The sequence below is a fragment of the Lactuca saligna genome, chromosome 3 (assembly GCF_052625555.1).
Source record: "Lactuca saligna cultivar CGN05327 chromosome 3, ASM5262555v1, whole genome shotgun sequence".
In the NCBI taxonomy this organism is placed as follows: Eukaryota; Viridiplantae; Streptophyta; class Magnoliopsida; order Asterales; family Asteraceae; genus Lactuca; species Lactuca saligna.
Window position 1 is genome coordinate 145,104,662 of NC_136419.1, and position 24,915 is coordinate 145,129,576.

The following is a 24,915-nucleotide window of genomic DNA, read 5'->3' on the forward strand; positions in this document are numbered from 1 at the left end:
TCTATGCTTGTAACTTCATATTCTATGTTTGATTTTATATTTGTAAAATTCAAACTTATAGTTTGGTTTTCTTGGTTTTCAAACCGAGTTGTAATTTGGTTTGGTTTGAACCCAAAAAAATTTGTTGCCAATTTGAACCCACCAGAAAGCATATAGATATCAACTCTTCAAGTTTCAAGTATAACTTGGATTGTTATATCATATACACAGGCCCACACGCAGCCAATTTCAACACTACATTTGCAGTACTCATTCCGGAAATTTATGTTTGTTATCCGCAAAATCCATGTATGGTTTCTGATTCGTAATTGCTCTAAAAATAAACATGAGTGACCAAAATCTATACCTTTCAAAACATTAGTTATTTATAACTAGTCCAAATAATGGATAAAAACTGTCGCTGTTACTTACTAAACACTATACATTAACAACAAACACAGATCATACACAAAGTCATAATCAGGGAAACTTACCATGCATAAATTTCAATTACATTCGAACCAATATGCAACAGGCAATTTCGGGTTATCAATAATACACCATTCATGTGCCTTAAAATATTGTTTTCTATACACAAAATGTGCATACTTGTACATGATTTTACTTATCATCTCCTTCATCATCTGTTAAGTGATTTCTAAGTGTCTGGTTTGGTATCATCCATTCTTCACTCTCCCATGCTGCATCTTTATCTGGCAATTCATACTCATCCGCCTTTAACGACAACTCAAACTCGGGCAGTTCGGGCAACACTTCCAAACCCCTGCATTCAACCCCGGTCAGCTCAAAAAAACACAGCATAGAGTAGTACAGAAAAAAAACCAATCACTTACTTTTCTTGCTCTAGAAGATACGCGTACATTTGAGATTTTTTAACTGCGGTTTCCGGAACCTTCTTATTCAAATGCTTCATAGCACCCCATGCAGTTGGAGCCCTTCATAAGCATCAAAAACTAATTAATACCCAAATTGGTACTACACGGAATTGTGTAAAATGACGGATCTAACCTTGTTATGGGAAGCGTTAGGCAAAAGTTCAAACACGCTTTCTTGCTCTCGGTTAATATTGCTTCGGCTGCAAGAAAGCAACACACGGCGCTGATGTGGCACGATGGTTCGCTACCCTTGTCAGTGATTAGACCATGGTAGTAGTATGCTGCAGCCTGATACCCAAAGATATTGATTTAAACGCTTGTGCGGGGGTATTTTTGTAAATTTAATAAGTTTAGTAATGCAAAGTGCAAACCTTTGCTTCGAGGTACTTCCATTTGATAAATGATAGATGTTTTTTTCCGTATCCATTGAGGTCATGACAGGTGGACAAGCAGTAATGTGCCTGACCGAAATAGCTTAGTTGCTCACATGCAAGTCTTCTTTTTACAGATAAAGTTGCGTTTTTACTTTCAACAGCCGAAGCAAGCTGCATTTCTGTTCCCTGAAAGGATAGTCATAACCGTGTTTATAACACAAGAAGACAGAACAAAACAGTACAGAATTTCTGTACTGTTTTAACACTAACAGTAACAATACTACTGAATATTAAAATACAGTAGTATTGTTACTATTAGTCTGTTAGTGTTTAACACTAACATTACTATTAAATAGTAAAGTAATACATAAGAGTGTGGTGTGGTCTAAATTAGACTAGACCCCAAAAAGATCAACTAATGTAAAAAGCTGTCAAAAAGGGACATACCTGTGCTAGTGCTTGAATATAAGCGGCCTCAATTACATTCTCCTGCAAATCTACAGGAAGCTTCATCCTGATCATAAAGCAAGATGTGAATTACACGATTTGGTCCATTAATATGAATTTTGTGAAGATCAATGGCTTATTTGAAAATCTAAACGTACTTAATGTGAGGTGGAATTCGGACGAGAATTTCTTGAAGACAGAATTGAAGGTACCCAGCTGCCTTCACCAATAAGTCGACAGCGCACCTGATGTTATCTATGGTTAACAAGAAAAATCAAAGATCAATCGACCTTTTTCAGAGACGGATTTGAAGTTGGATGATCGTAATAGATAAGGGTTTCGTACCTGTAGATTCGACTTCTTCGGTAGTGACAGTTTGATTGGGAATTAGTTTTGAGTTTGCTTCCATTAATGTCAGCATCGCCATCATATGAACAACAGATAGTAATTCAAACCAGGAATCTGCAACACTTATTTCCTGCTCATCGAAGTGGATATTGGATTACAAAAGGAACTCACATGAACAGAAAATCGAAAAGGGTATTGAGTTAATCGAATCCTTACTTGTCGATCGTCTAAACCTTTCCATTTGAATTCAACGAGCTCTCGGAAACCAAGTTCTGATGCGCAAATTAACAACGAAATTAGTACGAGTATACCTTAATCTAACGAATATACGAAAACATTATAGACCTTGATCAGTGAGGCCAATTAATAATGGTAAGTACTCCTCCAATGCACGTAGCAATTCAGGAACAGCTGATACATCTGCAACAAGTTACAGATCCGTAAAAAACAGCAGGGGTTTAAGAAACAGATTGAAATTAGGGAACAGAGAAGAATCGAACCAGTTTGTTGCGCTAGTAGAGCAATTTGATTCCGGGAAGAGGTAAGTCGATCAGCCAAATCCTTGGGAACAAGGCCTTTAAGGGGTTTTTGGAAATTGGAGTTTATAGGAACTCGAATTGAAGGAGAAAGTATGGTAACGAGAGGGATCTTCATATGCTTCTTATTCCCTCCAACCCTGTAAACAGAAGCTGCACACCCCATTGTGAAGTTGTACGTTGTGATTATCGATCATAAATCGCTATTCTATAGACAATTCACAGGAATATTAGGCAGATGAGGTGATGTGTATGAAGCTTCTTGTGTAGTGGATGTCAGATGGAGATGGGAAGAAGGATACGTGATTTGATGGATTCTTTACTCCAATTTTGATTTGATAGAAGCATTCGTGCAACTAGAAGCTGTCTGCAATATGGGAAATTAAATGGTGTACATTGTTTCATACACCTGGAATTGGATTAAATAAATGGGGAAGCTGAGCTCAGATCTCTTTGTGAATTCATTCATGGCGTTAGCATGTGCATGTACATGGGTTACTGTGTTGGATGAGCGCAGATCAAGGACCAGGGTAGCCATGATTGAACTTCATCTTGGTAAAAGTGACTTGTTTCATCTTCTCTAACGCCTTACCTTTGAACAATTGATTATAGAAAGGATAACCAATTAATTTATATATTTTTTATTAACTAGTTTATGTAGTAAAATAAAATTTTCATCGATTATTGTGTGTTTACATTGTTACTAATTCATGCAACCGACTAATGCAATGCATAAATTGATAAAGAAAAATCAGTAACATATTAAAATATGCATTCATAAATTAATAATGAAGTTATTACAAGGATCCGATGTCGTTCCAAACAAAACTACTATTAAAAGTGGCAAAATAAGAGTTTACTCAGATTCGGGAATTTATCAACGTAAATAATTTTACCTCATGTTAAAATAAGTTGGTCGATTTGCTACTAATAAATCTTTGGGTTAATTATTTGGAAGGTAATCATATGTCGTTCTGCATTTGTTAATTTTTTTTTACACTATATACTACCAAAATGACCAAATTTGCTCATTAAACATCGTTGTTACCTTTCTTCTTTCGAAATTAAGACCAATATGTGGATATTTTGGGCAAATGACAGGGCATATCATATCAAGTTCACTTCTCTTTACCCATCCAAGTTTATAGCGACAGAAAAATTAGACAAAAAATCAAACAGTTATCACCTCCTTTAATAAAATTGAAGGTTCATTTGAGCTATTATTGTTCATCAACTCTTGAAGATAATCTCATCAATTTCATCTCCATGTGTTTTGTTAACTATTGATATTCAAAACGAAGTTGTTTTCCCATCTAAAGATATCTCAATGATCTTATTGCTTCGGTTAAAGATATCTCTTTTAGTTGTACAGAGTATAAGGATTTCATCTCTTTCTTGAAATGTTAAAGAAAGACAAATCTAATGATATATTGATATTTATTACTATGCATCACCCGTTGGATTTTAGGAGTCATAACATTAACATTACAAAGTCAAAATGTCTACAATCAAATTAAGTTACATATTTTGATGCATTTAAGACAAAAAAAATCTTTTGAAAATAAAGATTTAGTATTCGGTCATATAGCAAATTTTCATATTTATATTTTCTCCCTTCAAGAAATTTTTATTTAACAGTTTTCACATTTTATAATTTTAAAATTAAATTATTGGTATTTTACAAGTTGTGATTATGATCCATTACTATATTTTTGAAGTTACGTTTTTAGTCTCTTACATAAATATGTTATAATTTTTATTTTTATTAAAATTACTTTTTATTTAAACGTTATAAACTTTTACGGCATTGTTAATATTTGTAATTTATATTCTATATAGCAAATACAAATAAGTTACATTGTGCATTAAAGTTACATTTTGTTTCATTACATAATTTTTTTTGTTATGGTTGAAAGTAACTATGTCAAAAGTTGTCTCAAAATTTCTCCCACAAATCATATCTATGTCGTGCTGTGTTTTTTAATGTAACGGGCTTCCACAACATCGTGCGGACGGTCCAAACCTTAGTGTATATTAAATAACAAAATGGGTTTGTGAGGAGAAATAACTATTTCATTTCAAACGGTATTTGAATGATTGTATTTGACATACTGTAATGTGGTAAGCAAAAATATAGCCGTCTCTTTTATTTATTTTCTATATCTTAATATGTACTTTGACTTTGAATCTTTTCTCATTTTCCTCCCTTAAATTTCATTATTTATATTTTGTATCCTAAACTAATTTTGAAGTTTATCCCTATAATTTTAAAATCAAATTATTGGTATCTTAATTTTGATCTCTTACTATATTTTAAAATTACGTTTTTAGTCTCTTACATATTTGTCTTTAATAGTTTTGGTTTTTACTAATATTGTTTTTTATCATTATAATTTCTTAAATAATTATCATTTGTATAGTGTATGGTGTACCAATCAAGATACAATATCAAAAATTATTTTTACCCGCATCCTCTACATATAATTATTTCGATCAAAATTTTATTTTATATTTATGTGATTCACTTTGAAAATGTGCTCTATGCAACAACGCACGAGGTGACAAAATACTAGTTTTATTTTATTTTATAGTTCTAAAAATAAAAATAAATGCAAATAAAACATTAATATCCTTTGATTTGTTTCATTAAATTAAAACTTTACATAAATATAAGATAAAACAAAAAATAACATAAGACTACATTTAAAGATTAGCATAAATATGTTTCACCCAATTGGAACAAAGGTTATCATTCACTTATAGGTGTACACTTTGAGATGAATTTCTTTCTCAGTGTTCATTTTCATCTTCATCTTTCGGTTCATTTTAGTTATACTATGCATCTCCTTAGGCTGGAGGGAGTGGATTCGCCACCCCTCTCACCAACAGCCTCGTCAAGAGGCACTACACCACTCCTTAATATTCGCTATGAAGTTCGTTAGCAGGAGTTCGCCAAGGGTCCAGCGAGAGGAGAGAGAAAGAAATGAAACAATATTATTTGCAAATGGATTTGTTTCCATTAAATTGAAATTTACTGGTTAAAAATAGAAGAAATATTCTCAATTTGTTCGTCAGGTGGAAAACGAGGAAGATGACACAGATTTCACAATTTTGTAGTTTTGATCCCTTGATTTTAGCTTTATGATAGATTCAACCCCAACTTACAATTTCTTTTACAACATAAATTTTTAGAATTGGCATAAAACCCCCTGCAAAATTTAATTGTAACTTTTTAAAATTAATATTAAATGTTGTGTTTTAAAAAATATTATGTTTTAAAAAATATAATTTATTTGATATTAATTGTTTGTGGTTTAAAAAAATTATTTAAAAAAATATAATTTAATTAATTTTGAAAAAAAATGGTGTGCTAAGAGTGTTACCACTTCTTATAAAATGCTAAGATTTAGGTGTTAAGACAAAAAGATGACATGGCAGGCAAAAAAGTGATGTGTCAAGGTGCTAGGAGTGTTACCACTCCCTCTAGCCTTAGTGTTCTAAAACATGTTATATTATATAATGTATGCGTAAATGATTTGTCGTAGTTTTTTAGGAGTCATTGCTTGTGCCGGGTGTGAAAGTATGTGCCAACGTGACTTAAAGACACCAAGTGTCCACTCCACATCTTTCATTATTGATTTGTGTGCTTGCTTCAGTTTGATTTACTCATCTTATAGACATATTAAGTATTTGACTACCACAACCAACTCAGGATATATGACATCAACAAGATAATACATGACCTTGTATTCCACTTCATTAACTTCAAACAGACACTCAAGCTTTTTTTTTTCCATTATTAGGTCATTGAAAAAAGGAGACTGGTCATGGATATTGATGTCATTATTAAATTCGTGGGACCTAAAAATGCATGCCACATCCATAAATCATGTGACACCATTGTTTCTAACATTATTATCGGATACTCGTGATCACCCCGCATGTACTGGCATCGCCATATGTGACATCCCTTATTTTTCAAGATCGTTTTTTCGTTACACTTTAAAAATCATAACATCTTGGTTTATGAAAAATCCCAGTATATTATAACATTTTTAGTACAAATAATTATCTCAAACTAAAGGATCTTATAATAAATACTGTAACGTTCGGGTTTCACGGCTAAACATTTTAGACAATGTAATAGTCTAGGTCAACTATTGTAACTCGTTTTGAAGTAATAAAGATGAAATATTTGAGTATTATGTGAATTTTTATGCTTATTATGTATTTATAAATATTTAATAAATAAAGAATAAAAATAAGCGTCAAAATTGAAGTGTGTGATAAGTCCTATATCTCTACATAAAGTTGTAGTGGTCGAAACAAGGATTCCGGGGATATAAAGAACGCCGAAATCCGAGTTATAACGAAGAAGTTACGACCCGTCGAAGTTTTACGGCAAAACCGGCACGACCCTGGGAGACGTAAATAGTGAATTTACGATGGAGGAATTTTAGCCTTAGTGATATAAATCAAAGTTGTAGTATATGTTAAACCGAGAACATCCATAAAAAGAACGCTCAAATCTGACTTCGTATGAGGAAGTTATGATTTTTCTAAGATTCGGCTTAGTAGTGTACAGCCCGAAACTTGAATTTTTATTCTAGCGGTTTTTGGCTTACATGACCTAAATGAGAGTTGAATATCTCATTAGTAGGAACTCAACGGTAAAAAGACAGACGAAAACGGAGTCCGTATGAAGGAGTTACAAATTCTTCACAGTCATTTAGCAGTCTAATCTCCTCCTACTGTTAAATTTAAGATTGGTCGAGAATTAGCCGATGGAGTCTAAATGAAAGTTGTAGATCTTTTTTTTAACTATGCATGGATATAAAGAACGTTGAAAACGGAGCTCGTATGCGAAAGTTACTAGTTTAGAAGTCGCCAGGGTGCTGTTGCGAAAGGGGTGACATGGCTGAATATGGGCCAAGGCTTTCTCCCCAAGGAAAGCCATTAGGTGATGGCACGTGGCACCAACTCGGCGAGTCTGTGAACTAACCCGGCGAGTCTATTAGGATTTCACCCTATAAATAGAAGTATCGGGTTCTCTCGTTTCTCACACCTTTCTGCATTTCTTTCTCTCTCTAGACTCTCTCTAGCCTCCCTTAAGCCCCCTAAAGTCTAGGTAAACCCCCTAGCACCCGAAGGAAGCCCCGAGGCTCCCAAAGCCCCGAGAAAAGATCCTTTCGGCTCGGAAATGCTGCTCCAGCGAAGCCCGGTTTTGAGAAAAAACTCGTTGTAAGTGAGCTACACCTAACCTATCTTTAGTATAGCTTAGGTTTTAATATAGTAACATAATAAGGACCTTAAAATAATTATTTAGGCTATTATTATGAGTTATATAGAGTGTTTTTTAACGCTTATATAATAATAATAATAATAATAGCTAGACTATTAATTAGTCACGGTTGACGTTAGACTAAACCCTAGTGGTATTGATACTAGGTTTTATCGAAGGAAAAATTGTTTTGAGAGTATCGAAGCGTTGTTCGAGTGCAGAATCACCACCTTTTCAGGTGGGTGCATAGTTACTTTCAGCTTACACATAGATATTAAGTATTTTATATAAATTACGTGTTGTGTGTGCATATTATCTGTATACTTGCTATCTATGCTGGATGAACAATTTAATACATGTTTTAAATGATTTAAACTGTATATGTATTTTATATCAACAAAATATGTTGGGTAAAACATGGGTAGATGTAATAATTGTTGTGTGACAAAATAAAATAATGAGAGGCCTCGTTATAGATGTTATTGATGATCCAGTCATCTAGCGGAGTATAGATGACGACCACAGGCTATTCTAGACAGTCCAGTGGAACGCTAGCAGGCTCGCAACCTGTAGGTGTTTATTCGAACTGTGTGTTTATTTGAACTGTGTGCTCACCAAGTGTACTCCATCCCCCACATGGTTGCCTTAAGTACAGTTATTGCTGAGGAATCCCCTTAGCAGTAGTGTCCATCCCGATGATAGTCCTTAGACTAGGTCCCTTGTGTTAGATGTTTTAGGGACATAAAGCGAGGATAACGGGAACGGGTAATCGAGTTTGTTTGGTTTGATAAAGTTAATAAACTTATTTATTGTGTGTTGAAAACCCTATGTGCTCACCAGGCTCCCAAGCCTGACCCACTCAGTTTCTTGTATTACAGGTAGTGGCGCATGTAACACCCGTAGATCCAGGCTAGTCAATTTAGAGACGATAAACATCAAAAATGACTTTATGATGGAAGATTATTTAGAAGTATTAATCTTAACCAAGTTTTAGTATATGTCACAAGGTTTCCCTGCATATAAAGAACGCCAAAATCTAAGTTACAACGAAGAAGTTATGACCTGTCGAAGTTTTGCGACAGAACCGGCACAACACAACGTAACGTAAATAGTGAATTTACGTTAGAGAAATATTTATCCAAAACATTCTAAATGATAATTGAATATCTCATCGATATTATTCCAACGATAAAAAGACAGACGAAAACGGAGTTCAGATGAAGGAGTTATGAGTTTATAACGAAGTTTTCCTGTCCCGGCCTACTAAAGATAATATATAAGTAATATACTTAAAATATATTAAAAATAAAGTCAAAATTAGCCAAAGGAGTCTAAACGAGAGTTGTAGATCATAATCTCACCTTCGCGTCGATATAAAGAACGTCGAAAACAGAGTTCGTATGCGAAATTTGTGAATTTCTGAAGTTCGGGGCGCGAAACCCCAAAACTGTCAGAGACCACGACGAGGCAAGCAGTGCCACAACGTGGAAACTCTCCTGAAACCTCCCGGAGTCCCCCCAGATGCAACTTGCGATGACGCATGCAATGAAGATCAAGCTCACGACGTGGCAAAAGGTTCCACGACGTGGAAAGGGCCAGTTTTTCCCTATAAATAGGTTTGAAATGTCAACCGAGTTTGGTTGCTCATTCTCTTATCTCTCTCCCATATTACCTTGATTTACGTGCAAAGAAGTACCCCCGAAGCCCCGGTATCAAACCCTGAGACCCGAAGCCCAAAGATCCCGAAAAGAAAAGAGTTTCCGAGCCAAAGCTCTGCCCGCGAGAAATCCGGTGTGTGGAGTGATCCCGATTTCACCGAAGAATACTACTTCTACAAGTCGTAGTGCTGTCCGATCATCTTCTGATCAAGTGAGTGTATAGTCACTTTCATCTTACACATAGATATGAATTATCTTATAAAATACGTGCTGTGTGTATATATATTGTTGTTTATACGTGTGAATATGTGATCACTTTCTTCTAACATATATATATATATATATATATATATATATATATATTAAGTATTTGCTATGAAATACGTGCTATGTGTTTATATATTGTTGTTTATTTGAGATAAGTGTGGAATTGATGTTTTATATAGGTATTAAATGAGTTACTATGTATATGTATTTTATATCTACAAATATGTTGGGTAGAACATGGGTAGATGAATTAGATGATGTGTGATGATAATTAGGTGATGAGAAATAGGTGATGATAATTAGGTGATGAGAAATAGGTGGTGAGAAATAGGTGATGATAGAAAGGTGATGATAAATAGGTGATGTGAGATGAGAGGAGATACCATAACCTTGACCGGCGATGTGGCAATTTGGCGATGTAGTCATCTACCAGAGTATAGATTGTGACCACAGACTATTCTAGATGATTCCGTAGAAACACCAGCAAGCTCATAACCTATAGGTGATGAATTACGGGTCCAGGCAATGTTGTGGCTACGTATTCATGTGATGATACTCTAACCCTTACTATGAATTACGAGTGCAGGGGATGTTGTGGCTACGTATTCATGCGATGATAGACTAACCCTTACTATGAATTACGAGTCCAGGCAATGTTGTGGCTACGTATTCATGCGATGATAGTCTAACCCTTATTATGATTTACGAGTCCAGGCGATGTTGTGGCTGCGTAATCATGCGATGATACCCTAACCCTTACTAGCCATATAATGAGGGAGTGATCCCCGAATTAGTATTGTCTATGCAATGTAGGCGATGATCCTTAGGAAAGGTTCTTAGGAACAAGCATATAAGGATATAAGATGTAAGGAGATAAGCGGTAAATATGAAATAGGAGATGACCCTTAGGATAATATCTTTAGGGAAGATTAAAAGAAGATAATGGGGATGGGTAATTGGGTTGATTGTTTGATGATTGAATATAATAATTATATTATTGTAGGTTGAAAACCCTATATGCTCACCAGGCTCCCAAGCCTGACCCACTCAGTTTAATTGTATCAAAGGTATCGATACGAAGTTGCTTTGCACTGATAGATTAAAGGAGTTGTAAATCACTAGAGTAAATGAATGTATGTTCTGTTTATGCTTATGTGTCTGTATCGGAACATGACATCCCTAGGTTTTATTATTTAATGAAAATACATTCTCTTTGAGAAATGTTTTGATAAGTTTTTACCATATCTTGTTTTGGGAAAAAATTCCGCAACCATTTTCTTTAAATGATTACTCTGATTTATAAAACAAAGAATAAACCAATCGATCTTTTCTGGCTGAGAAATTAGGGATGTCACAGCGCATAAGCATAGGTGTGGTGTCTTGGGATGAGAGATTAAGGGATTTTAGGCCTGTAAATACAGAATAATGTAGTAAGGCCCATGTTGTATTGTTTATGCTTATGATCTGTATCGAACATGACATCAGTAGCTGCAATGACTTGACTATACTACTTGGGAATTCCTTGGTTGTTGATGAGGATCAATAAAGGCAACGATGAGAGGATGAAGTATCATGAATGTGTAGAAGCTATTTAATCAAGTAATGAAATGAGATCAGAATTGAAATGAATTAAGAACACGGAGTAAATATAATTTGGTTTCAACTCTATTATGCTTTCACGATACAAAGAGTTTATAGATAGAAGAGTTCCAAAAGTTCTCAAAAAGTTCTATCTATATTATGTATCCTTTCCTATTTATAGGAAAAGTAGAAAGCACACAAAAAAATACAAATGGCTAAAATATTACAGCTTCGAAATAAATGTGCCTTTGTAATAACATTACATAACTATCGAATACATAATAACCTTCGACACCTTACAATATACTTTGTCTCTTACAATCTCCCCCTTTGTAAGTAGTGTTGAAATCAGGTTATCAAAACTTGAGCAGCCAAATGCAATGTTCTTCTTATCTCTACATACCAATTCATTACTTTCTTCAGTTCTGCCTTATCTCCTACATTATTCTTCTTACAAGTATTCATATAAACAATTAAGTTTGTATATTGAGCAGTTGTATATGTTTCAACATCACATGATTGTAATAAAAAATTCGTTAGCTTGCCTTTTTGGCTTTTTCCAACGAAAACTATCCCCAATGGCTTTAAACATATCTCCCCATCTACATACTCCTTTAAATCATCTTGACTCTACAACACTGACTGAGGAATAGTAATTTCTTTTCCCATTGACAAAGCTAACTCAACATCTATCAATGCTAAACAATCATAGTAATTGTCTATGAAAATCTTGATATTACCTAACCCCAAATGTAACACTTTTTTACTGGTTCCTTGAAGTTTTAAAGCATCCATGTATTTGAGAATGTTTGCAACTTGAATAAGATCATTTAAATTCATCAAGGGAAAATCAGAAATTGAGAAGTTGAAAGCAAGATTATTTTCCTTCACAACATGGTATCATAAATTTTGCAGCATATTCTCGAACAACACATCATTGGTTATACTCACCACCTGAACAATCTTAATGAATGACCAAACCTCTTCCTGTTCCTTTCCCAGCACAACATGAAATCTCAGCTTCATATGAATAAAATCATCTTTATTCTTAAATTGATAAACAATTTTATACTGAGCTGTGAGAAACATCATCTCATTGATTGGAAAATCAAGCTGATTCATGCCAGAATTCTCGAGGACATAACTCTTAATTCCTTGGTTTCCTTTCAAACACATACATTCATTGTAAGCTACTCTTGCTTCGATATTCTCATAAATATATAGCTTCTTTGGATCACCTTTGTTCATAGTAGGATGATCATTTTGACAAAGCCTCAAGAGACTTTGAATTTGGTGCTACTTTTCTATTTCTGCATCGATTTCATCTTTTCTTTCTTCTTTTGATTTTTCTACAACAATCCCTTTTCCTCTCCCTTGATCTATTTCAATTTACTTGGGTTTTGAAGAACTACCTTCACTGTCGACCCAATTACAATGCCTTTAGAATTTGGCCTTGTAGTTGTTGTAGTTGCCATCACTGGATCAACCTTCAAAATTAATGGTTTTGATGTTGGAATATGAGTTGTAAAGATTTACCAATAGCCTTTGCTTCTTCACGAGGACTTTGGTCACGTTACCGAAGATTGCGTAGCCCTCAGGAAGGAGATTATTTACCTACTCAGCAACAAATATCTCAAAGATAGCATGTGTAGGAGAAAAGAAAGATCCAAAGAAAAATAACAATGATTCTCATAAGATCATAGAGAAACCAAGATCCTCTCCTGCGGATGCCAAGGTAATCAATGTTATCTCGGGAGGATCTGGCATAGATGGTACCTCTTATTCTGCAACAAAAGACATGCCAAAGTGTCGTAATTAGAGAAAGAAGAAAGGCCTCAAAAGAACATGTCAATCACAAACGACAAGGAGATCACCTTCAATGAAACAGATAGAGCTGACACCCAGGATCCCAATCACGATGGACTGATGGTCAACCTTTACATCGACAACGATTTTGATAGAAGAATCCTAGTCGGCGTAGGATCCTCAGTCAACATTATGCTTTAAAAAGAATAAACATCCCCGAGTTCCAAATAGTCAAAAGATCCTCAGTGCTAATAGGATTCAATGGCAAAACAAAGCATACAATCAGTGAAATAAACTTGCCTATCTACATAGAAGAGGTCAACTCTATGTAACAATTTTTTATAATCGATACATTATCCTCCTATAATACTATACTATGAAGGTCATGGATCCATGACATGAAGGCAATCCCATCAATATGTAAAGACACCCACCCCATGGGAGACAGTAAAGATCGCAAGTAACCAACAAGAATCCAAAGAGTGCTACAAGACATCAATGAATACTTTTACAGTCCCATGACAAGGATAGCAATTAAAGAAAAGGGCATGATATGTACTAGAAGCCGAAGAACAAGATACAAAAGAAGTGCCCATTGACCTTAAGGATCCCAATGCAAAAATACTCATAGGGTCCAAATCTAGAAAACATAAAAAATCATATAATAAAGTTCCTGAAAGAAAGAAGGAAACCCTTCGCATGGAAGCATGAAGGCAGTATAGGCATAGAAAAAAAAATATTATAACTCACAAACTTAACATTAATCCTTCTTTCAGACCTATACATCAAAAAAGAAGGAAGTTTGCACCCGAAATAAATCAAATGATCCAAGAAGTAGTAGAAAAACTTCTTAAGACAGGGATGATCAAGTAGGTCAAGTTCCCAAGGTGGCTAGCCAATGTGGATGTTGTATAAAAGAAGAATAGTAAATGGAGAGTATATGTGGACTATAAAGATCTTAATAAGGCTTTCCCTAAGGATCATTTCCCCTGCCACACATAGATTCCATGATAGATTCTATGGTTGGCCATGAACTGCTAATGTTCATGGATTCATCAGTAGGGTACCAACAACTTCAAATGGAACTATATGACCAAGAGGATAGCACATTAATAACCCCAAAAGGTATATATTGTTATACTATTATGCCCTTTGGTATCAAAACGCAGGTGTAACATACCAAAGGCTAGTTAACCGGATGTTTAAGGATAAAATAAGGGACACCGTGGAAGTCTACATCGATGACATGGTGTTCAAATCAAAGAAAGGTCAAGATCACCTCAAGGATATTGAAAATGCCTTCAATATACTAGACGAAGACAACATAAAGCTAAATCCTTCCAAATGCCATTTTGGAATAAGACCAGACAAGTTCCTTAGATAGATGGTGACTAAAAGAGGAATATAAGCATGACCGAAGCAAATAAAGGCCATCATCAATCTAAGATCCCCATCCTCGAAAAAGTATATTCAAAGACTAACAGTAAAAGTAGCAGCCCTAAACAGATTCATCTCAAGATCCTCAGAGAGGTGTAAACTTTTCTATAACATCTTGTTTCTAATCATCCGTGATTAGGGTTCATGGGCTACAACTGTGCATGAGGGATTCCATGGGTTGCGACGGCTGCTAGGAGCTTAGGGCATCTCGTAAACTATCCGAGGGTAAGAGGTTCGTGGGAATCAGGGTTATGTCGAGGAAGCAATGAAAGTTTGAAGATTTGGTAAGGTGAGTCCTTATTTTGAGATGTGTGGAATTCGAGTACGCAGTGCGTCATTATGTATACGCTCGACGTACTCATATGCGTGGAAGAGACGTGAAGGCCACCTAGTACGCCCAACGTACTAGGTCCTGGAAGAAAACACTAATGTCTTGGAGTATCCCTATTTAAGGAACAATATGCCCTCATGTTCAGCCACCATTCAAGCATCTTACTTCCCATTAAACCCTAAATCTCTTTTCTTGGCTTGTGTGAGCATTGGAGGCTTATGAAGTGATCTTGGGGGATTCTTTTGAGAAGAATGAAATTTAAAGGAAGAAGAGTTGCCATTCAAGCTCTTGGATCTGAGTTTCCTTGAGGATGCTCTTCTTCTTCATGGTTCATTTAATGGTCCATTTTACAGTGTATGTCCCCAAAGCTTGAAGCTTTTTGAGTTGGTCAACCCAAGAACCTTGTACTTGTCCCTTTTGATGTCTTTAGATGGTATAAGTTCATAAAAATGGAGTCTTGGTGGTCAAGATCTCCCAATCTATGAGATATGTGGATTTTATGGTGGAAAAAGTGAGAGTGTATGAGATCTTGACTTGTTCAACCTTGATTTAGCTTAAAGTCACCAACTTTATGTTATAACAGACTTCATTTGACCGAGATCTGAGAGGGTATCCCTTGTCTTAACAGATTAAGACCACTTGAGTGGGGTAAGCAAGTCTGGGACGTATGTCGAGCATACTCTCAACTACGCGCAACGTAGCACTGATTCTCCCCGTTGCATGCATGGCTAAGCGTATGCCTAATGTAGAGAGACATACACCCAGCGTACGTGGCAAGTGTTGACTTTTCGGTTTTTCAAGCAAATGTAAATTCTGAGGGGCAAAATGGTCTTTTCACCCTCCTGGGATTTAGTAAACGATTGTTGGGATTGAGGGTTAGGTCCATTTAAGGTTGGGCCTAATTGGGAAGATTGGGCCATTAGTGGGCCCTTGTGTTGGGCGTGCCTTCTTGACTTGAGTTACGGGTTGGGCCTTGAGTTACGGGTTGGTAATTTTAAATTGAAAATTTTGTTTGAAAATTTACGGTGTTACATTTTCTATGACATCTTAAAGAAAATAAAAGGTTTTAGTGGAACAAAGAACATGAGGATGTTTTTCAGGAACTTAAAAAGTATTTAAGTTTAGGACCCTTAATAGTGAAACCATTAGATGAGGAACTGCTGCTTCTATACCTTTCAGTATCCTCTAACTCTATAAGCGCAGTTTTAGCGAAGGATCTTAAGGGGGACTAAATCCCATCTACAATGTAAGTAAAAGTCTCTTGGATCTTGAGACTATGTACTCCTATCTTGAAAAACTAATACTTGCATTAGTAACTACTTCCACAAAATTAGGACACTATTTTGAAACACATACTATACATGTAAGAACTAATTACCCCATTAAGAATGTTATGCGAAAACAAGAGATGTCAGGTAGGATGGCAAAGTCATCCATGAAGCTAAGCATATATGACATCAAATATGAACCAAGATCAGCAATAAAATCACAAGAACTACCAAACTATGTGGTTGGTTTCAATGATGATCTAAAACCTGAAGCAAAGTTAGAAAGCAAGGAACACCAAAAAGAAGAAAGCATGGGAAGATGGACACTCTTCACTGATAGATCCTCCAATATTAAATGCCTATGGATGATAATAAAATGGACACAGGGGCACATCAAACCCTAGGAAATCAACTGTGAATTCGATGCAACCAAGAATGAGGTCGAATATGAAGCATTGATTGTGGGACTACAGTTGGCCAAGGATCATCAAATTAAGGATCTTCAGGTATTTTTTTTGATTCCTTATTATTAAGTAATAATTTTAATGGATCCTATATAGTAAAAGGCGAAAGACTAGCATTGCACCTCCAGATCCTCTAAATATTAGCTTCCAAATTCAAAGATTTTAGCGTAAGTCAAGTTCCCAGAGAAAAAAACATTGAAGCAGACGCATTGGCTAACCTAGGATATTCCCTCAGGATCCCGCCAGAAATCAAGATCACTATAACCTATATATTGATCCTAACAATAAAAGATCACTCCATAAATGTCACACCCCCAAACCAGAACGGCGGAAACGTTCGGGGGCGGAGGACGTCATATTTAGTATCATAACAGTTCATAGAAATGAAAGTACACACCACCATATATATTAAAGTTTCCAAGATGTTTACATAATTCTATTCATTACATGTTCAAAAGATAAATACATAAACATCATCCAAAAGAAGTAATTAACGCCAGCGCGTTAATCCTAAAAGTTGATTTCCAAACCTGCTTAGCGGTTCCCTGAGAATACAAGTTATTTCAAAGAAAAAGTGTCAACAATTAAGTTGGTGAGTTCATAAGTAGTTTAGAAAAATTGGATGCCATTCCAAAATGGGTGTATATTTTCCAGAAAACGCAGCATTTCAAATGTAAAGAGTTGTGATTTGTTGTGTTGAAAGTGAATGTATTAGATCCAGAAAATCCCATATTTTCCCTAATGGTTGAGATACGAGTTGTTGTGTTTTCCAAGAAAAACCCTTATTTTCTTATAAAAGTATGAAATGCATATAAATGTTTGTGTTATAAGTTGTAAATAATTGCACCAGGAAAATCCCTTATTTTCCTATTAGTTGTTTGGTTTGTATGCAGGAGAAACCCTTATTTTCCTAACATAAATGGCAGTCTCTAAGATCAAAAATCGCAAGAAACCGACGTTCTCAAAAGTTGTGTCATACTTTTATATAGTAAAACTATACGAAGATCGCATTTATTAGATGAAGAATAGTTTTAATAGCTACTCGTTCATAAAAGCATAATACCATAATAATTGTATATCCGATGAGTTTTATAACCATACTAAACATAATATGCCTGTAACGACGTTCTTCAGGCGTCGCAGCGTTATGCCAACTGTCACCCCAAAAGACGGACTGTAGCTAACAGTCAGGGCGCGGGATCATGACTTCCCGTATAGATCTATACACATTTGACACGTTCTCCGAACGGGAGACTCTGGTTATAGACAGGACTTGCAGCATTACTTTCTAATAAAGAAAAGTAACGTTTGAAAATATACACATCTCATGGATTCTCAATTAAGCCCGTATTAAAGTGATAGTTTTCTATGCAAAGTTTATCCCTTTTTCACAATGTTTGACAAAGCAAAATCATAAGTTTTTTTAGAATGTATAAAACGACTTAACAACGAAAGTTACTTTGAAATCATTATATACTTTGTATAATGTCTGATGCATGCAAAGTATGACAAGAGTTTTCCATAATAGTAATGAGTTCCAAGTGATTTATTCGATAAAACAAGTGAAGTGAAACTTTATAAAATACACGATCATAACCGTATGTTTACTTGTATTCCCCCCTAAAAGAGTATAAAAGCATTTAAAATGTATTTAAAGTGTGTTTGAAAGGGGTATGAACTCACTTGATTGATTGAAGAAAGCGTGACGAAAACCGAGCATAACTTCTACTCGAGAAAGCGGATCTCTCGAGATTCTCGGGAAATCTCGGGAGTCTCGGGAGTGTAAAACTTTCTTCCCACCTTGGATATGAAAAACGGGCCTTTGGGATGATTCCAAGGGTTGAAACGCAGAGCTTCGGTGCGAGAAAGGAAGGAAATTAGCAATTTTGGCTGGCACCCTCGCATCCTTTTTATAGGGGTCTGAGGGGGTTGCGTTACGCGGGGCGTACTAGAGTACGCGCTGCGTACTCATGCGTCATGCATGAGCGCATCCTCGGTCGAAACATTGGAGCGACGTGGACGAACCGGAGCCTAGCATCTGAGTACGCTGGGCGTACTAGGGATCGGACCGATGACTCCTTCTTCGGATAATACCGGACTTTAATTTAATTTATATTTAAATTAATTAACAAACTTCAAAAATTCATATCTTTCTCATACGAACTCCGTTTTCGACGTTCTTTATATCCACGCGAAGGTGAGACTACGATCTACAACTTTTGTTTAGACTCCGTTGGCTAGTTTTGACTTTATTTTTAATATTATATTTTTAATAGGTCGGGACAGGAAAAGTCCGTTAAAGTTCCATAACTTCTTCATCCGACGTCCGTTTTCGTCAGACTTTCTACCGTTGCGCTAGAATTATTGATCCCTTTGATTCTCATTTAGGTTGTTTTGGCCAAAAGTCTCTCGATCTCTATTTCGAGTTTTTAGTTGTCTACTGCTATATCTGTAACTTAGAAAAATCACAACTTCCTCATACGAAGTCAGATTTGGACGTTCTTTTTATGTACGGTTACGGTTTGATGATATCTATGACTTTCATTTAGACACCTAAGGTCAAAAAGTGTTTCATTGAAACTTTGCGTTTTTATGTAATTTCGTATTGCCGATTTTCGTCGGGAAACTTAGAATGGTCATAACTTCTTCGTTATAACTCGGATTTTAGTGTTCTTTATATGTATGAAAACCTTGTTACAATATCTACCACTTAGTATACTTAATTACAGTTTTAGAAAATTTTAAATTTTGACCTGAATTTTGCTATTGTTACATTATCCCCCCATTAGAGAGAATTTCGTCCCAAATTCGCATTTTGACTGGGACTCCAATACTTGCGGGCAGGCGTGAGTGCTTATGGTCCATTTGTTCATCTTGTTCCTTTATGAATCTAGATCCTAATGTGCGTGTTTCAGCGGACCTTCATTTCTCCGCCTATTACTGCAACCGATCGGGATCGTGCGTTTTTTGGGTTTATTTATTTATGTTCTTCTAAATGTTAGCATATTCACTCGATGAATTAGGGCAGCCATGTTTTGAAGTTCATGGTTGGATTCAATGCTAGTTTCTGAGCTTGGATTTGACTTGTTGTAAGCGTGGTTTTTCTAAATGATCTATTGGGGGATACTACGGGAAGGTTGTAAAGATTCCTCACATGAGTACTTCGGGGTTTTGAAAGTAGAAACCAATTGGTGTTTGTGTCGGGTTTGTCATTATAAATCGATCGAGTTTCGTTAGTCGATGGTTAAGGTGAAAGGGTCTTTTACAACACATGGAACTGGTATGGGTAGGGCTACACCAATCCACGTCGAATGCTGATGTCGGTACTTCTCATTGTAAGACGTTTGTTAGTGAAATAGTGCATTCTACGTGTGTGTTTTCAGTGCTTTTTAGTCTATCTCTATTATTTCTACTATGAAAGTTTTGTTTAATGGTTGGGGTGTTTGTTCGAGTAGATTTTTTTTTTTTTTTTTTTTTTTAACTTGTGACTCACGGAACTCCTCTGCGTCCCTACTATCAAATGGAACGTACGTAACTAAGTTATCAAGGAGAAATGTACCCAGAATAACCGTGGGGTCTGCAATAGCCTCCTCTTGGCCCATTGCGACTACTCGGCCTCCTCCACCAGCATTCATGATGTTTGACTCCAGGCAGTCCCTTCGGAAGTGTCCCGCTACTCCGCACTCATAACAAGCACGGTCTACTCCTATATTTGTGGCTGGAGTAGTTGGTTGGGCTAGTTCTCTGCAGTAGCGGATGGTGTGTCCCTTTCTATTGCACCTAACGCAATGCATTTCACAGCAGGGTCCGTGATGATGAAAGTTGCATCGGTTGCACTTAGGCTGGTTGCCGTTGTACGACCTTTTGGGTGTAGGAGTATGGTTACTCATGAATTACGGGAAAAGGATAGGTACTTTTGTTCTATCTGTCTTCCTTGTCCCAATCGACGGAAAGGGCATGCGTTGGGCTTTTAAGTTTATTTGCATGGCAGCACGATCACTCGTAGTCTTGGGAAGTCTACGTCCTGGAGTTCATAGTAGAATTCATACCAGGTTCATCAATCATAGTCTCGGGTATAAGAGCCGTATATAAATAGGCTTGAAATTATGGGTCTTTGGATTGAACTTGACGTACTACACGTGTGGTACTTCGGGGCGGTTTGTTGAATTTTTCTTCGGAAAGGATGAGAAACAATAAGTGCTCTATGCACGAGTACTTTGGTATTCTGGAATGACGGCTTTGCTAAAAAGAGAATTTCGGAGGAAGGGATGTACATATGAAGCTGTTTTTGTGAGGATCAAATTGAATCAAGTCATATGATAATGTCAGAATCATAAGGAAACTTAAAGACATTAGATTTGAACGTAAGATGTTTACAGACAAAACATAACCGTGCAACCATCAACAGAGTTACAACACTTTAGACTACTATAAGACTATTGCTGCGAATAAGGTATACTACAAAAGGTAAGTATACGCAGTACGAGCATCCCTATACCGACGGGATCCCGCAGGAGATAAGACCCTAGTTGCACTAGTTTTAAACATGTTTTAGAAAGACATACATAATACTGACGATTGGAAGTGAACGTATACTATAGTAGGTTCTTTCGTTGCTTCTTTCCATTCTGAGGTCAAACTCCTCCGGATTCGCCGTCGTCCTTCTCTGTTGGACAGTCCCTCTTGAAGTGTCCCATTACGCCGCATAGATGCATATTCGAGAGATTTCGACATTGGTGTTTGAGGTAATGTGTTGGGTCCGAGTCCAGCAGCAATTGGTAGTATGTCCGTTCTTGTTGCATTTAAAGCAGTGTAACGGACGACAACTACCTAGATGATGGAAGCCACACTTATTGCATTCCGGTAGGTTTCCAGCATACTGCCTAGCTGGTGTAGGGACAATTGGGATACCAGAAGGGATGGTAGTAGGATGTACAGATGTTGTGGCTGCGAAGGTTGCCACATGTTGTCGTCTTTTGCTCGTCCCTTGGGGTGATTTTCCTTTAGCTTTAGCCCAGAGCTTTCGTTTGTTATTCTTGGGCTTGGGATTCGGGGTTTTGTGGTAATTTGTTGCCCGTTGAGGTATTTGATTGTTACTTGGATTGGAGTTATTGTTAACAATCCCGCTAACATTCGCGCTGTTAGCGTTAAGGTGGGTCAGAACAGCTGATACGGCAGCCGAGACTGCAGCTTGAAAGGTAGCTGCATCAATCTGAAGAGTTGGTGTTTGGTTGATGGGTTGATCGTTTTTCTTTGGCGACATGATTCTGATAAGGAAATAACAAGAAGAACTATAAGTTTTAATGATTCGAAAGTCGCGCATTAGTGTTTTGTTATATCAGAAGTTTGGTTTACCCTTGAATAGGGTTTTGAGTTCGACTTATAAGGAGAGTAGATAAACTCATGAATTGGAGAGGTATGCAAAGGGTTTAATAAAGGAAATACATCATATTATAAAACATGGTGCATTACATTTTGTAGTTAGGAAAATTTGACCTATCTAAAGGTCTCCGATTACGAGGTTAAGAAAAGTAAGGACTTTATCCGAGGTCTTATGCTATGAAAAATTTTTGAAAGTCAGACAAGTATTATTTGTTACGTGAGCTGGCTACATGGGTCTTAGATTCTGCCAACTGATGCTCCATCTCGAGCATACGTTGTTCATGTCTTGCCTGGCGTGCCCGAAGTTCTATCACTTCGGTTTGAGTTGCCACTAGCTCTCTCTGCAACGCTTCATTTCGATTTACGATTCTCTCGTGAGCTAATCCTCACTGTCGGATGCGAACTGTGTTGACTCCAGTGTTCGCATCATTTTCCTCAGTTCGATGGATGGTCGTCCGTCCTTGTTCATCAATGTGAGAAATCCGATGAACCAATATAGGAAGGGCTCTGTCTGCTGAGCCCCCCTCGCTTAGGTTGTAGAAGCTTCGGTCTCCGTTGAATGGAAGGGGTTGATCTTGTTCGCGGCTCCACCTATTCAGGTTAGTTGTCCAAAGGGGCGTCGAGCCATGAAATTCCGGTCGAGGATTAGGATTTTGAATTGGAGCCGTTAAGGGTAGGTTATTGTTCTCTGGATCTGAGTCTGATTCTTCTTGCATTCCTTCCTCGGGATCATTCTCTATCCCTTCTCCATTACCTTGGTTGGGGTAGTCGGGGTCATTGGGGTGATGGAATCCTGCCATTGAGTCTGTACGAGAATAGGGTTAAGAATCGACTATAAGCTAAAGCACGTGGAATTTACTCTTAAGTTTAAGGGTTGAAGGCACTCGAATACTCCCTTAGTATTCTTTAACAATATGCTTTTGGTAAGTTTTAAATTTGTTGTCCATTACAGGCACTCCTTGGCATACGTTAGTCGGCCCTTGGACAAATATAGTTGATCAGGCTACATTCATCCTAGTTAGGATTACATGTCCCAAGGCATACCTGCACTGCACAACTTATATATAATACTTCTATATTGTTTTAATTATGATACTGACCATGTTATTAATATGAAATGAATGCATGCCTACTTTACAAAAACTAAATAAATTTAATTTTAAAAGTATGACTCTTACTCAGCGTGTTTTTGCTTAGTTGCGTTTATAGTTGTATACCAAAAATGGTTTTGATATACTTAATTCACTATAAACAATGCTTCGATACCAATCTGCCACACCCCCAAACCAGAACGGCGGAAACGTTCGGGGGCGGAGGACGTCATATTCAGTATCATAACAGTTCATAGAAAGTAAAGTACACACCACCATATATATTAAAGTTTCCAAGATGTTTACATAATTGTATTCATTACATGTTCAAAAGATAAATACATAAACATCATCCAAAAGAAGTAATTAACGCCAGCGCGTTAATCCTAAAAGTTGATTCCCAAACCTGCTTAGCGGTTCCCTGAGAATACAAGTTATTTCAAAGAAAAAGTGTCAACAATTAAGTTGGTGAGTTCATAAGTAGTTTAGAAAAATTGGATGCCATTCCAAAATGGGTGTATATTTTCCAGAAAACGCAGCATTTCAAATGTAAAGAGTTGTGATTTGTTGTGTTGAAAGTGAATGTATTAGATCCAGAAAATCCCATATTTTCCCTAATGGTTGAGATACGAGTTGTGTTTTCCAAGAAAAACCCTTATTTTCTTATAAAAGTATGAAATGCATATAAATGTTTGTGTTATAAGTTGTAAATAATTGCACCAGGAAAATCCCTTATTTTCCTATTAGTTGTTTGGTTTGTATGCAGGAGAAACCCTTATTTTCCTAACATAAATGGCAGTCTCTAAGACCGAAAATCGCAAGAAACCGACGTTCTCAAAAGTTGTGTCATAGTTTTATATAGTAAAACTATACGAAGATCGCATTTATTAGATGAAGAATAGTTTTAATAGCTACTCGTTCATAAAAGCATAATACCATAATAATTGTATATCCGATGAGTTTTATAACCATACTAAACATAATATGCCTGTAACGACGTTCTTCAGGCGTCGCAGCGTTATGACAACTGTCACCCCAAAAGACGGACTGTAGCTAACAGTCAGGGCGCGGGATCATGACTTCCCGTATAGATCTATACACATTTGACACGTTCTCCGAACGGGAGACTCTGGTTATAGACAGGACTTGCAGCATTACTTTCTAATAAAGAAAAGTAACGTTTGAAAATATACACATCTCATGGATTCTCAATTAAGCCCGTATTAAAGTGATAGTTTTCTATGCAAAGTTTATCCCTTTTTCACAATGTTTGACAAAGCAAAATCATAAGTTTTTTTAGAATGTATAAAACGACTTAACAACGAAAGTTACTTTGAAATCATTATATACTTTGTATAATGTCTAATGCACGCAAAGTATGACAAGAGTTTTCCATAATAGTAATGAGTTCCAAGTGATTTATTCGATAAAACAAGTGAAGTGAAACTTTATAAAATACACGATCATAACCGTATGTTTACTTGTATTCCCCCCCTAAAAGAGTATAAAAGCATTTAAAATGTATTTAAAGTGTGTTTGAAAGGGGTATGAACTCACTTGATTGATTGAAGAAAGCGTGACGAAAACCGAGCATAACTTCTACTCGAGAAAGCGGATCTCTCGAGATTCTCGGGAAATCTCGGGAGTCTCGGGAGTGTAAAACTTTCTTCCCACCTTGGATATGAAAAACGGGCCTTTGGGATGATTCCGAGGGTTGAAACGCAGAGCTTCGGCGCGAGAAAGGAAGGAAATTAGCAATTTTGGCTGGC

The 24,915-nt window shown here is 36.5% G+C and overlaps 1 protein-coding gene across 1 annotated transcript; it reads right to left on the reverse strand.

Annotated features, from left to right (window-relative positions):
- Nucleotides 1-456: 456 nt before the first annotated feature.
- On the reverse strand, nucleotides 457-3,167 carry LOC145037344 (Endosomal targeting BRO1-like domain-containing protein). Its single transcript, XM_078985983.1, has 10 exons — nucleotides 2,545-3,167; nucleotides 2,390-2,464; nucleotides 2,261-2,316; nucleotides 2,042-2,174; nucleotides 1,855-1,951; nucleotides 1,697-1,763; nucleotides 1,247-1,435; nucleotides 1,009-1,163; nucleotides 834-935; nucleotides 457-763 (listed from the first exon to the last, which is right to left on the reverse strand). The coding sequence occupies exons 1-10, from the start codon at nucleotides 2,744-2,746 to the stop codon at nucleotides 601-603; spliced, it is 1,239 nt and encodes a 412-aa protein (XP_078842109.1). The 5' UTR covers nucleotides 2,747-3,167; the 3' UTR covers nucleotides 457-600.
- Between the last annotated feature and the right edge of the window lie 21,748 nt (nucleotides 3,168-24,915).

Excerpts from the sequence above, each read along its gene's own strand:
- LOC145037344 (XM_078985983.1), bottom strand. The coding sequence starts at position 2,746 with ATGGGGTGTGCAGCTTCTGTTTACAGGGTTGGAGGGAATAAGAAGCAT. Across the intron at positions 1,764-1,854 it reads CGAATTCCACCTCACATTAA|GATGAAGCTTCCTGTAGATT; the intron begins GTACGTTTAGAT and ends CTTTATGATCAG. Across the intron at positions 764-833 it reads TATCTTCTAGAGCAAGAAAA|GGGTTTGGAAGTGTTGCCCG; the intron begins GTAAGTGATTGG and ends GGTTGAATGCAG.